This window comes from Erpetoichthys calabaricus, chromosome 6 (genome assembly GCF_900747795.2).
Source record: "Erpetoichthys calabaricus chromosome 6, fErpCal1.3, whole genome shotgun sequence".
NCBI lineage: Eukaryota > Metazoa > Chordata > Cladistia > Polypteriformes > Polypteridae > Erpetoichthys > Erpetoichthys calabaricus.
In genome coordinates, this window is record NC_041399.2 from 112546544 (window position 1) to 112561820 (window position 15277).

Genomic DNA, 15277 nt, shown 5'->3' on the forward strand with positions numbered 1-15277 from the left:
TGTGAACTTTATAACTTTGATGAAAGTTAAAAACTGTCCTTTTTTTTTTTCTTCTGTTTTGGAAGATTTTGTCCACACGATATGGCACTGCTGTCTTTGGTCTTGCATATGTCACTTATTAACTTGTTTACTTTCCTTAAATATTCCACTGTTTAGCCCACATTGTCCTCCTTTTAGATCTCATTTTATGATTCTGTTTTTACTCTCCAATCAACATACATTGTTTTGTCTTGGTACAGTACTATGGTAGTCAAATTAAATCTTGCCGGAAGGCTCATAAGTGTTTTATTGTTAAGAATTGGTAGTCATCTTTCTATAATTTATTACACCTGGAATTACCTGCGTTACAGATTAATGGTACATCCAGCAGTTCATTGGAAAGTTGGACCATTGGTGCTCATCTGTTTAAATCCTGGTTTGCTGCTGCTACCTGAAACACGCTTTTGTTATTGATGATGTTTTCACTTTGCTAATGCAGTTCATTCATGATTCCATTTTCTTCCTCTTCTTTGACAGTTTGGTTGTCCTTTATTATTTGATCCATAATCTCTGTTTCCCATTGAACAAAAAAACAAGCAAGCCTAACCAGACTTCAATATTGCCCTTCAAAACATCTTTCTGAACATGATGGAAAAAATTCAGTATATAAAGACAAACCTAAGAAAATGTACATTGACTGAATACTGTCTCAGCAAAGGTTATCAAAACAAGTCCTACAATCCAGCCCACTAAAGAACTGAAATGAGCTGAACTTATATATTATATGTTTTTCTTTTTGATGGAGAAGACATTTTCCTGGTACTTACTTCAAGTTTTATTATACATCTGCCAAACTATCCTCATGCAGTATCACAGAAAGCTGTGCATAACAGTGCATAAAGATTTTTTGAAGATTAATTGTCGCACAAGCAATATATTTCCTGTCTTTTATGCATGGCTGTAAAATGTGGTACAAGTCACAGACAACTACTGTATGCATCATTGCCATACACTGGAATGCCAAGTGTACACATTTTACTTGTACGTTGTATTGCAACTTTATGCCCATATTCATTTTTAAAAGGGTGAAATCTTTAACTTCCAACATTGTATTGTGTTGCCTACATCAAATTGTAGTGAGCACAGCACAGCAGCACAGTGGTTAGTGCTACCGTTTCACTAATGTGGCATCCAGGATGTTTTGGTGGAAAAAAGATGCTTGTTTTCAGCAAGTGATGGTTGCAAGGATGCACTACTTGCAGCACAAGGGAAAGAAAATGAAGAAGGTGGAAACAAAAAGTTTCCATAAAATAGAAGAATTTAATGCAAAATTGATAACGTCAAAAGGAGTAAGTAAACTGAAGGTCTTGTGTTGAAAAATGCAGAAAGAAGTGAATGAGGTGGAAGAAAAGCCGAAAATTCTCAATATTTCACACTCCTCAGTACTAGGGTGTTGTACCGTGTTAGCCATTATGAATGTAGAGAAAAGCCAAGCAAAATGACACCTTTTATTGGTTAACTAAAAAGATTACAATATGCAAGCTTTCGAGGCAACTCAGGCCCCTTCTTCAGGCAAGATGTAATCATTCCTCAGAAAATCAATTTTATGCAAAAGAACCATGGCTGAAAAAATAACAATTAATTGACTTTGACAAGAGTTATTCAAAGTTAACGCTATATTCATACATTCACTGTAAAAGGGGAAAAGCAGTTTTTTTAGTTTCTGAGACATGGGAAAGGAAATGAACATATTATTAACCATAAAATGTTTAGAAATTTCTGCTGAATGAAACTGAATTGTCCTGACTTATTTTTTCATAGGTAGTAAGTTACTTCAAGGAACTGAAGTAAGGAAGTACTCGTAGTTACTTAACTGTCTGTTTGACTGTTACATTATTCAAATAATACTTCTTCATCATGCTTAATTGATGGTTTTCATGTAATATTTCTATGTGCTAATGAGAGAAACTACATAATGTACAAGTGAGATTAGGAAAATCTATATATTTTTAAGAGTACATTTGAATGTACTATTGAATGTATTGAAATATCCTAGAAAATGTACTTTTTAAAAAAGTGGGTTACCCTGCATTGATGATAATGATGATGATGATTCCCTTCTTGGTTTTTTCATTGCCAGTAAGTTTTCATTTAAAAACATGCACAGTAAAAGGTCAAGGCAGAACCAAACACTTCTACCCTACTAATTTCCTTCTAAAACTGCTTTTACAAATAGATTGTTTTTTTGTCTTATCCTTTTCTCTGAAGTAATTGTATTCTTATCTGTTAAAGTTATTTATTTCTAAATTAGTCTTTGAACCAGTGTTTGTTGGGAATAATCAAAAGCAAGTAAAATTGTTCTAAAAGAATGAACGTAACTGACTGTAATGATAAAATGCAAATGTTAGATTGCAGGCATATTTACATTTAATTCTGCAGTACTTGAAGATATTTTACATACTGTGGAGCTAACAAAATCAACACAACTTGAGCGAATTTAGACAAAAGAAGTCTTGGAAGCAGATTAGTTTTGTCAGTTCCTTCAATGCTTCTGCACTTTATTGTTCTTTTAAAATAAAATTACTAAAAAGTTCTTCTGAGCATCACTTTTACTAATTCCTTTCCCGATTTAATTCAGTCTTCATTTCTAATATGTTAAAAATAATTTAAGGGCCCCAGTCAGTCATAATTTGAGTTGTGTTAAAATTTGATTTTGCTTTATTTTAAATAACATATTAAAATTGCATAATGTGAACAGACTTGCTAACTGAGTTTCTTATTGCGTTGTTCTCAAAGCTAGTGTGGTAGGTGCTGATTCCCCACAACCTTGTAGGGAAAGGAGCAGATTCAGAATTTAGAGAGATGGATATTTATTGCAAAGTTTGGGACAATAATTTTTAAAACTTTTCTTGTATATTGTTCTTGTTTACAGATTATCGGTTTTCCAATTTTTTAGACTTTTTTTAGTGGTGAGCAGTACAATTAATGCAAGGTCGCATGTTGCCATAATAACACTGATAGTTCGTATTACAAAATGAATAAATGGAAGGATGGATTTTTTTTAAAAGTCACTGAAGTATTTAATCTAATAACAGGCAAGATGTATCTTACCAGAAGAAGGGGCCTGACTTGCCTCAAAAACTTGCATATTAATAATATTTTAATTAATAATAATTTTTTTCATTTATATACTGCTTTTCTCACTACTCAAAGCACTCAGCAATTGCAGGTTAAGCCTCAGAGCCACTAAAAGGTGTCATTTTGCTTGACTTCTCACTACATTCATAATGGCTAACACTGTACAACACCCTAGTACAACAGGTTTCATATAGATGTTTGTACTTGCAAAAGTGTTGATAACCACAGATGCATTTATAATAGCAGAAGCCAACCACTGAATGCCGATGGAAAAACCTTGATTGTGTTCTGTTGCTGAAGTTTTTAATGAAAATCCCACAAATTTACAAAAATAACTGAGGAGGGTAAACAAGTCAGAGGTATGTTAATAAGATTCTTAACAGTATAGAAAACTACTCCCAGTTTTCAAAATGTCTCATTTTGATTTTGTATTCAGGAAGCATTTTACGTTTCCCACTTTAAACTGCTTCTGCTCAAGTTTTATTTAGAGTAAATTGTCTAATTTTTACTTAGATGTTTCCTGTTGTTTAAAATAAACAAATCTACATAATGTGAATTATTGATACCTGTTGCTTGTTTGCAGATTAAGTACCTGCTAAACCGCTATAGTATAGAACATAATTCTAACAACTTTGTTTATTCCTTGTTAAATTCATTATAATTGGACAGCCCTTTTTATATGAGAATTGTTTCACTACAGTAAAAGGAGACATTTCCAGCCCTGTTTTGCAGCCTAAAATGTTGTCAGTGAACAATCATCTGCATTTATTGGTTAGCATTTCTGTCAGTAGTTTCAATTTCATAGTAATATTTGGAGTTTATGAGAATATGTACTGAATTACAAAAAAAAAAGGTAAACTTTCAAATTTCACATTTGTAAACACAATGACAGCTTTAAAAATCTAGTTGTGCACCTGACATATTGTTAAAAAATCCATTGGGCATTTGTAGTATGTTTTGGGTGTCTAGACTTTTTTGTCCTGCCTGACTAGCATGATTGACAGATTGTTGTTTGTTTAAACTTTAGTTGCCATTGGAAGAAAATCAAAATAAAAATTCAAATACAAGTCTGAAGCCTTGATTTGTAAAATTGAATTCAGACTGTAATTAAAACCTATACAAAAAAAACAGAGCGATCTGTCAAGGCTCTGTCTTAACTATCATTAAACCTGAGATGATTAATACTAACATATCTCACTTTAGAGTTGATTTGAACCATGGTGCTATAAAGTATCAGGTTGCAATATATATTAATGTGTGGAAGGATTAAGAAAAAGAAAATGTATATAGAAATTTGAGGGGAGAAATTCTGTGTTTAAAACTGTCAAGAAAAGGTAGTCTAAAAAATGGTTAAATTTATCAAGGCAATGTGCTATATTAAGTGGTTTCATTTTATGTTTGTACCTGCTTTGCACAAACGATTAATCATTTTTTGTTATAAATGACACATACCACTCTAAAAATCTTGATGTTAATGAATATATCAAGCATGCTTTGTTCAGTTTTTCACACTGGCAGAGTAACTGTAACTTTTTTTGGCCCAGGCACTGCCAAGTGGTATGTGTACGGTGATATTGCAATTATACAGTAACCTGTAGTTGAAGTTACTAGTTTAATCAAATAGGTTTGTCATGGGGTTAAACATTATTTCTAAATTTACAGTATCTGATGTGTATTGCCAGATGTACTGTTTTGGTGCTTCATGTTTTAAAAATCAGAGACATAGATGGATTAATTGATCATGATACATTTTTAGGAAAACTTTTACATATAGTACGTGGTATATTGCTGAGTCCATAGTGTTCTAAAGTGTTTGGCTACTGTATCATTTCAAAATTCAGTAACAATCAGTGCATACTTAAATCCTTATAGAACTGGATGTACATACATACTTTTTCACACTGTATTTAATCAAATGCTTCAAATTAAAAAAATAAATACCTTGAAAATTCATATTACCATATCAGTCCCACTTAATCTAATTATTGAACAATTATCTTGTTTCTTGTAAATTACATTACAAAGTAATTTAGGATTGGAACAATATATTGACAGAAAGCTTTTTTCTCCAGTTACTCCTCCTATATTCTTAACATTATAATAATATTGAATAACATTAATTAATTTTTTTTAATGTTATTAACTAATAAAAGTACTCACATGGTAAAAAATAAAATAATATAGTGAGTGTTTAGTCATTGTTGCACAAAACAGTGAGACAGCAGAAATTTTTTCCTAAAATATTGAAAATCTTTTTGAAACAATAACATTTTGAATTAACGATTTCACATCATTGGGACATTGATTATGTGTATTACAGTTAGTTAATATTGCAAGAATATTCAGGATCAGATATTACAAGTCAGCTCAGCCTAACAAAAAAGAAAAATTTTAAATGAGTCTTGGAGAGACCACAATCGGCTTCAGAAGTCAGAATTGTTGTTTAATATCCATCTCTACAAATTTACATTATTTTACATCTATTCAATTCCCAAATTACTGTATCTCTTTTTTAAATCTAATTATGCAGCATTTGTAGAATGAAAACTTTATGGAGCTAATCGAATTCCTTTTTTGACTGCATAAAAAGTCTTTCCTAACTTCAAGTGAAACAACAGTGCCACCTTTATAACATTCATTGCTGTCAGCCTGTGACCTGCATTTATTACTTTGTGCCACAAGAACAGTCCTAAAACATCCTGGTATGCTCATTCATTTAAAATGAGGGCAAATGTTAAAACGGCATGCTTCTCTGCTTTCCTGCTGACATCATCCAGAGAGCTCACCCTAAGGGGTGGAGACCCAGCATACTACTTTCTATTTAATGAGTCACATGAGATATAGTATCTATGCAATAAAGGCGAAACCAGGAACTTCTCACAGTGTTAGATAAACTTGCTCAGAGAGAGAGACTCGGAGCACATGCTGAAAAATGCCCACTAACTTCACAGTTGTTCCTGTAGAAGATGAGGCAAGGTCTTGTAATGAGGATGGCAAGGGCCTTCTTATTGACCAGGCTCAGGATAGACTTGATTTCTCTGCTGAGGCCTTTCCAAGTGAGTTTAAATGTGTATTTTCTGTTTTTTTATGCTGTCTCTAATTCTACAGGCAAGCAGTAACAAGTTTTGTTTTCAATATCTGTCTTACTCACTTATAAACTTTGGACCAGCTTTTTCAGCGGCATTGTGGGTGAATTTGTTTTGTGCACAATGCAATCAGATATCTTTTCCTCAGTACTATTCATCTGACTGTTCATGTGTAATAATTAGCCATAAGAATGTGCACAGAGGAGAACTGTCTTCTGTTTTATTCTAAATGTAACTAGAGGTGCTGCTGTTGATTCATGTAAAACAGAGCTAGGCTCTAGTTCAGAACCTATTCAGACTTGATTGATTTTTAGGTAATTTGAGCACATACAGTTTGTTATGAACTTTATTAGACTTGCATAGAGCTATTTGCTTTATAAAATATTTGTTGCAACATTTTAAAAAATAAAATAAGACCAGTTGAGGCAGCTGAATATAGGAAGTGCTCCACTATTCAGTAGGTAATCTTATAAAATTAACTTATGTAGAGCCATTTATGAAGTGACTTTACAGCAGCTGTTGAAGTTCTATTTTATCCGTGAGTGCTCAGATTTGAGCTATTGTGTAACTGTTTGGAAGTACTGGAGATCTTAAAACAATAAATACATCATAAATAGATGTAAATTAGCTATTGTGTGACATAAGCAAACATATACTGCACTATATGTACTTGAGGTTGTCATGCATGTCTTGTTTTGCTTTTTTTTTTTTTTTTATTTAGTCTAAGAATATATTGTAACATACATAACTAATATACATTAACATCCATAAGTAATTTATCAGGGTATTTACACTTATGAAGTAATTTTTTATTCTGTGGTTTTGCATTCTTTGAGAAATATATTTAATTATATGCCCATTGCACAGTTTAATTTAACTTTTTAACTGTCCAGAAAATGATCAATTACCTTTTTAAAAATGAAAAGATTATAAGGGAAAGATGTTGTGTGGTGTTGGTTTTCAATTTTATAATCTTTGAAAGTAAATAGTTGGTAGAATGATAACTAATAATAATTATATTTATATATATATATATAAATGTAAATCATTATTTATATAGCGTTTTTCTCACTACTTAAAGCGCTTAGACAGAGAGGAACCACTTCAACTACCACCAATGTGCAGCACCCACCTGGATAATGCAACAGCAGTCATTATTGCCCCAGTACATTCAGCACCCATTAGCCATTAGGTGGTGAAGTGTCGAGAGAGAGAGAGAGAGAGAGAGAGGTAGCCAATTAGAGACAGGGGATGTTTAGGGGGCCAGAATAACTAGGCCATGGAGGGCAATATAGCTAGGACACTGGGATAAATCCTAGCCTTTTCGAAAGATGCCCAGGGATCTCTAATGACCACAGAGAGTCAGGACCTCAGTTTTATGTCCCATCCAAACAGTGGCACAATATTTAAAGCACAGTATCCTCGTCACTGCACTGGGGCATTGTATAGAGCACAGGGTAAGTGTTTCACCAACGCCTCTTCCGACAGCAACACAAGCTTTTCCTAGATAGTCTCCCATCCAAGTACTGCCCAGGCCCAAACATGCTTATCTACAGGTGGATGACCTGTTATGAAGCGCATGTGGTATGGCAGCTGATTAACCAATAATACTAATAATTTGTATATTTGACTGTCCAGTAATATCTTATAGCTTTATCAAACCTTCTAGGTACCTAGACAGTTGCTCTATATACTCTGTGAGCCCTAATAGCCGAAGAAGTTGACTTCTTTCTTGTGTCTTTTGCCCTGAATAGGTTCTTACACCCCTTCACCTTTTATCAGACTGTTATTAATAATAATGATTAAGTTCATTAGTATTATCTTTCATAGTGAGCAATATGTCACTATCACAAAATAATTAACAACAGTACAGTGCAACAGGTATGGTGGTACAGTGTTTAGCTCAGCTGCCTCACTACTGTACTCAAAACTCACACCAGTCACTATTCCTGTTGTGGGTATCTGTGTGGGGTTTTTCTTTGAGTACTCCAATTTCCTGTCACATCCCAAACGCAAGCATCTTAGGTTAACTGGCAACATTAAATTTGCCTGGTGTGGTTATGTGCATGTGTATACCCAACAATAAATTAGCAATGCCTCCAGGATAATGTAGTCATTTTCTAATGCTGCCAAGTTCAAGTATTGATGAATAGATGAACAATGAAACAAGGTTCAAACAACATTTTAAATGTGCCAGAAATCAAAAAGATGACACAATGTTAAAGCAAGAGAAGATTGTGTGTGACGTACCTCTTTTTCACCCATAAATAGGTTCTCATCAATTTTATTATAATGTAAATGGCATGATAGCTCAAAATGGTGTGTAAACCTCACAATAAAATTTCTGTTTTATTGAAGTCTAGGGAAAGCATTCCTAATTTAGTTTAATATTCATTTGTTAGATCTTTTGGAAGTAAATAGAAAGCGTTTTTCTTTTTTACAGAGCATATTTGTAAACTCACAGAATAATAACACATTTTTTAACACCCACCTATCCCAACCTTTTTTTTTAGTGGGTAAATGGATGCACATTATTATTTTCCCTTGGTACATATTGTCCTAAGAATCTTTTAGTTTGGTTTGTAGTGTAAATGTTATCGCAGCTGATTTATACTAAATACGGCATATTCCATTATGCTTCAAAGGAATATAAAATTAATTTACTTTCCTTTTATTTTGTCTTAAAGTAAATTCTTCTTTTAAAGTAATGATAACTTGTTTGTGTAAGTGAGCATCTTCAAACTGGCATAAAAGCACTGGTCCATCTATTATCCAACCTGCTATATCCTAACTACAGGGTCATGGGGGTCTGCTGGAGCCAATCCCAGCGAACACAGGGCGCAAGGCGGGAAACAAACCCCGGCAGGGTGCCAGCCCACCGCAGGGCACACACCCACACACCAAGCACACACTAGGGACAATTTAGGATCGCCAATGCACCTAACCTGCATGTCTTTGGACTGTGGGAGGAAACCGGAGCACCCGGAGGAAACCCACGCAGACACGGGGAGAACATGCAAACAAGCAAACCTGGGTCTCCTAACTGTGAGGCAACAGTGCTACCACTGCGCCACCGTGCCATCCCTAAGCACTGGTCTAATTAAATAAATCTGTGTAATGGGTTGGTTAATTCTTTCTGTTCATAGTCTAAACTTTAAGCTTTTTGAGTTGTAAAGGAAATGTAACTTAAAGCAGTACTCTATATTTGATTGTTATTCTTTTATGGTCTTTACAAAGGAATATTAGAAGGGGCACCCATGGTCATTGAGCAATGAAGTTGAATAACTTTTCTTATTTTGCTAACATACTGTCTAATTTTGCTTCATCCTCTGTATATTAAGCGAGAACAAAATAAGGCATACTGCTTGGTGGTAAAATGTGTATATAAATTTACTCTGTGAGCTAGAACGCACACTCTCACTTGCAGATCTCCTAGCTATTTTCCATGTAAAAAAATATATGCATACATGTTTCATATTGAGAGCCATGTGCTTCTTCACTACTTGTGTCATTTCTTTCTCCATATTACATTTTTTATCACAACACTGTTGGATACTTCTAATTCAAACAAAAAAATGCACCAGAGCCAGTTTGGCCTGTACAACATATTATATGACTGCAAACTTACCTGTGTAAAGAAATCCGATGGCACAATAATGAAAAAATAGTTTCAGCTATGTCTAGCTTGATGATAGTGAACATGTTATGTAACAGAATTTCTTGTAGCCAGTGCTGCCATCCCAGATCACTTTCCTTCAGTATTCAAATGTGGGTGGTCTTGTCCACACAAAGGTATAGTCCAAATTATAAAGGACTTTTAACCTGTTTTTGCTTTTGACTAGTAGTGTTCAGTTGTAACAGTTTACTTCATTTGAGTCATCTTATGTAGCTTCACTGTTTAATTTGTTGTAACTATTACTTAAAGTATGATAAGAGCATTTTTTGTCAGTTCCATTGGTATTGGAACATACAACACCAATAGAGTAGAACAATGCATGGCAGAAAGACACAGCAGGCACAGACAACTGAAGAAAGCAATTAAAATTAAAAATATATTTGTAACCACTTCAAATTAAAAATAAATAACATGCAAATCTAAATATCAAATGTATGCATGCTATAACTAGAGAAGTTCAGATGTGATTATTATTCTGTATTACCTAACTTTCTTTTCTTGTCAACTAAAACGTTAAACCTCTGAATCCCCCCCCCCCCCCCAAAAAAAAGGGAGAGACTAAAAAAGTACAGTGTCTATGCTTTTACAATTGAACATGTTGTCAGTTGCAATTTTCCCATGGCTCTCTATTGAATAAACAAAAATGTTCTTCAATTTCACCATCAGTTTCCTTAAAGAATCAAAGTATATGTTAGCAAAGTTATTATAAACTGCTCAAAAAATTAAAGGAACACTTTGGAAAACACATCAGATCTCAATGGGAAAAAAATAATGCTGGATATCTATACCGATATGGACTAGGTAATGTGTTAGGAATGAAAGGATGCCTCATTGTTTGATGGAAATGAAAATTATCAACCTACAGAGGGCTGAATTCAAAGACACCCCCAAAAATCAAAGTGAATAAATGATGGGGCTGGCAAGTCCATTTTGATGAAATTTCGTTGCAGCAACTCAAAATCGTACTCAGTAGTTTATATGGCCCCCACATGTTTGTATGCATGCCTGATAGCGTCCATGGATATGCCTCCCCAGACTTTCACTGACCCACCACCAAACCGATCATGCTGAACGATGTTACAGGCAGCAAAATGTTCTCCATGGCTTCTCCAGACCCTTTCACGTCTGTCACATGTGCTCAGGGTGAACCTGCTCTCATCTGTGAAAAGCACGGGGTGCCCGTGTTGGACCTGCCAATTCTGGTATTCTATGGTAAATGCCAATCGAGCTCCACAGTGCCGGGCAGTGAGCACAGGGCCCACTAGAGGACGGCGGGCCCTCAGGTCACCCTCATGAAGTCTGTTTATGAATGATTGGTCAGAGACATTCACACCAGTGGCCTGCTGGAGGTCATTTTGTAGGGCTCTGGCAGTGCCTGTTCCTCCTTGCCCAAAGGAGCAGATACTGGTCTTGCTGATGGGTGAAGGACCTTCTATGGCCCTGTCCATCTCTCCTTGAGTAACTGCCTATCTCTTGGAATCTCCTCTATGCCCTTGAGACTGTGTTGGGAAGCACTGCAAACCTTCTAGCAATGGCACTTATTGATGTGCCATCCTGGAGAAGTTGTACTACCTGTGCAACCTCTGTGGTGTCCAGGTATCGGCTCATGCTACCAGTAGTGACACTGACCATTGCCAAATGCAAAACTAGTGAAAAAAAAGTCAGAAATGATGAGGAGGGAAAAATGTCAGTGGCCTCCACGTGTTAAACCATTCATTCCTGTTTTGAGGGTCATCTCATTGTTGCCCCTCTAGTGCACCTGTTGTTAATTTCATTAACACCAAAGCATTTGAAACCAATTAACGACCACCTCTGCTACTTAGCTAACCTGATCAATATCCCAGAGGTTTCATTGACTTAATGCTATACTCTGATTAAAAAGTGTTCCATTAATTTTTTGAGTAGTATATTTGAGTTGAAATAGTGATACTTACACATATACAGTACATACCTACATATACAATCCAATTCAAAATTGTTGGGTTCTAGAGGCTAACTGAGCAGCATAAGCTGCAAGACAGGAACCAGTACTTGACAAGGTACCAGTCCACTTCAAGACCTAGACACTCTTATGCCTCACTCACTCCATTTTAGAATAGTTGAATAACCAAACTTGTATGTCTTTAAGTGTTTGGGAGGAAAACCAGAACACACAGAGAAGATGAAAACATAGCAAAGAAAAGGATCAACTGTGGGATTTTAACCCAGGACAGTGTATGTATGAGGCAGCAGTGGTAGCCACTGCATAACTGTGCAGCCACAGTAACAGTAATAATATTCAGTCAGTCATAATTTATTTTGTAGAGCACTATTTGTGAAATAAATGGCATTGTGGCACGTGCAGTAGAGGTGTTAGAGGAAGTCCAGTGCATAGGTTGTCAGTGGCAGGTGTATAACAGATGGTGTTGTGTGAAGTGAAGGGTATTTTGCAGATGGAAATTACAAATATTGGTTGTAGAAAGTGTGTGAGAGGAGTGCAGACTGCTAATTTAGTAAGTGTAACTTCAGATATCTGCAATGGAGTAGTGTTTTGAGAAAGCAGGAAAGGTCTGTTATTTAGGTGACATATTTAATGCATAGGTGCAAGTGTAGCTGACCGGTTCCCACATTGCTGACAGTTTCCTGAATTGCGTGTCATGTGGGTTGAAAGAAATGGCAGACTCCAATTCTTTATTCTTACACAAAGCCAAAAAAAAAAAAAAAGGGTGTTGCACAGAAAATGAACTTCTCTCTCTCTTTTACTCCCCTTCAGCTCTCACACCACGTCTGGAGCCCTCATAGAAGTAGCAGACACACACAGTGCTGAACTGCAACACCAATTAATGTTCCACAGCAACACAAGGATAAACGTTATAAATTAATTGTATCAGTGCACAATGCTGATTATGGGAACATTCAGCAACTATATACATATAAAAAAGTTTAAACACCTGGCTACACAAGCACAACAGTGTACAAAAGAGTGAGAGATGCATGGAGGAAATTCTGTGAGCTGTCCCCATTCTGACATCTAAATGAGCCTCTGTGGCATTGAAGGAAAAAGCTTATGAAAGTTGTTTAAGGACAGAGATTAGAATGTTTGGGTGGATGTGTGGAACATCACGTGGTCAAAGAAAGATGAAAGCTGAGATGAGAGAAAGTCTTGGTGTGGAGGCAACAGGTGTTCCAGATAAAAACAGTCCAAGATGTTTCAGGCATATGGAGAGAAATCCAGAGGTTAATAGGTTGAAGGGATAGACCATGATGGATGGCCCAGAAGGAGGCCAAAGATGTGGTTAGATCTATTGTCAAAAGACCTGAGAAAAATGGGTCTCATAATATATGTAATTTCAAAATAAACAGTAAATAGATAAGATGTAGTGGTCGTGTCAAAATGTTGTCCAGGAATAGCCACTCAAAAAATTCCCTCATTCAACAGAAAGATAAATATACAGGATCTGCTTATATTTTAAACACTTGCCCACTTGCCACATTGCATGTACAGCCTAGAAAACACAACTGAAAGTATTTAGAGATGGTCCTTAACCTGTTTACATACAAGGATACTGCAAAAATGTTAAATAAAATTAAATAATACCATTTACAATTTCATTTTACATAGGTCATTTATGAAAATTTTAAAAATCAATTTAAATTACCCCTTTGTCATTTCAGTCATCCATGCCTGTCTTGGTGTTGTCAGTGTCATAATTAAAATAAAAATGCAATCCCCATATTAGATTTGATTTTTCTTCCTGACATACATAATAGCTACTAAAATGAAAAAGAAAATTCAATATTTCCTTCATATTTTCTCTTCTATTAGGGCTGCCTGCAGTAAGTAAGCAACAAAATGTAAATACTCAAAATGAATAAATCCCTGTTTCAATATTGCTCATAGACTTTGAAAAATATATGGTAAAAGAGAGATTACATTTTCATTTTATAATTTTTATTTTCATTTCCTTTTTTGTAGAAAATACCTTCAATACTGAAACTATCCTCACATTGTACATGTGGTTTTCCCATATATGTTTTTTTGTTAGGTCTGTGAACAAATTTGGAAAGTAATTGAAAACTATCCATCTGTTTTTGTTTTCAAGTTTAAAGTTTTCTGTACATTATGTTACATTAAATGTGTTATATTTGTTTGAGAAAATGTGCTTATCCTTACAGCTTTAACCTGCTACTGTGTAGTATACAATTAGGCTTTCTCACTGCTAAATCTATGGTTACACAGTAATGCTGGACTTTGACCACAGTTTTTATAATCTATTGCAAATGTTGGCATGTGTTGTTTTTGTGAGTGTAATGTTTCAAAAATGTTTTAGCATTAAGAAAGTAAATACATAAGATAGTCAAAAACATCAATAAACATTGCTTTCCATTAATTCACCCTGTGTAAAGAGATCACAGGTGGTCACTGCCTTTTTGAACTGTTTACAGTCTGTCTCTGCATAGAGTATTCTTTGTATTTGCTAATTACTGGCTTATTTTTAGCTTTTGAAATACCAGAAAATTAATCTAAGTGATAAGATGTCAACAAAAGGAAAGTTCTTTGTTGTTTAGGCACACCCATAATCATTTTTGTTCTGCTAGTTCAGATTCAGAGCTGATAGCACTTTAGTTCATGCCTATAACTGGGGGTCAATAGTTAAGAAGGTAACAGACTATATGTAACACTTCACTGATTAAAAAAAAAAATGAAAATTTGTTCTTAATATATTGCCATGCAAAGAAACTGAAACTTATTCAATCATTCTTTGCATCAATACAAATTAGACCAAGAGAAAATATAATATTCTCAAATAAACTGTTTTTTCTGGTATTTTGGTAAATATTGTTTATTAATGAGAAAATAGTTATAATTTAGAAACGTAAATACAGACAGATTCCACATTAAGAAAAAAAAATCCCACCTTAAAATGTATTTTGCAAAGACATGTTGCAGAAATGAATATATTTTGACACATATTTTGTAGTATATACATTCATGATGTGATGTATTGTTTGTTCATATACCTCAATAAACTGATTAAATTTGTATTGTTTTGTGTTATAGTACAGTGCATAAAATGATTTAAATAACCAAGTTAAATCATGCATACATTATATTTAAGGATATGAGATGAGGATATTTTTATCATTTGATCAAATGTATAGATTATGCTATGTTACCTATTCAACTACTGTACTTTTTTAACAATGTATTAAATGTTAAGGGAAGGAGGATTTTGTGGATTCTTCAGTTTGTCTTAATGTTTAACTGAGATAATGTTTTCATAAAATTTACAAAAAAAGTATTACAGGACTAGTTACATAATTAGAAATCTTTTTAAGGCTCAAAAGAATATAACAGTGACTTTGACACAGTGTAGTGGTGAATTATGTAAGATTAATACAGCACAACCTCAGAAAC

At 34.5% G+C, this 15277-nt stretch overlaps 1 protein-coding gene across 2 annotated transcripts in view; it reads left to right on the top strand.

The window, feature by feature from the left end:
* Positions 1 to 15277, top strand: part of slc12a7b (solute carrier family 12 member 7b) — a 233137-nt gene that overhangs the window by 103262 nt on the left and 114598 nt on the right. The window contains exon 1 of one of the 2 annotated variants that reach the window (XM_051928817.1): positions 5953 to 6173. The exons of the other annotated variant lie outside the window; for it this stretch is intronic. Within the exon in view, the coding sequence (XP_051784777.1) occupies positions 6050 to 6173 (124 nt within the window). The 5' untranslated portion in view covers positions 5953 to 6049. Of the gene's footprint in view, positions 1 to 5952; positions 6174 to 15277 lie in introns of those variants that run through there. 2 annotated transcript variants of the gene reach the window in all.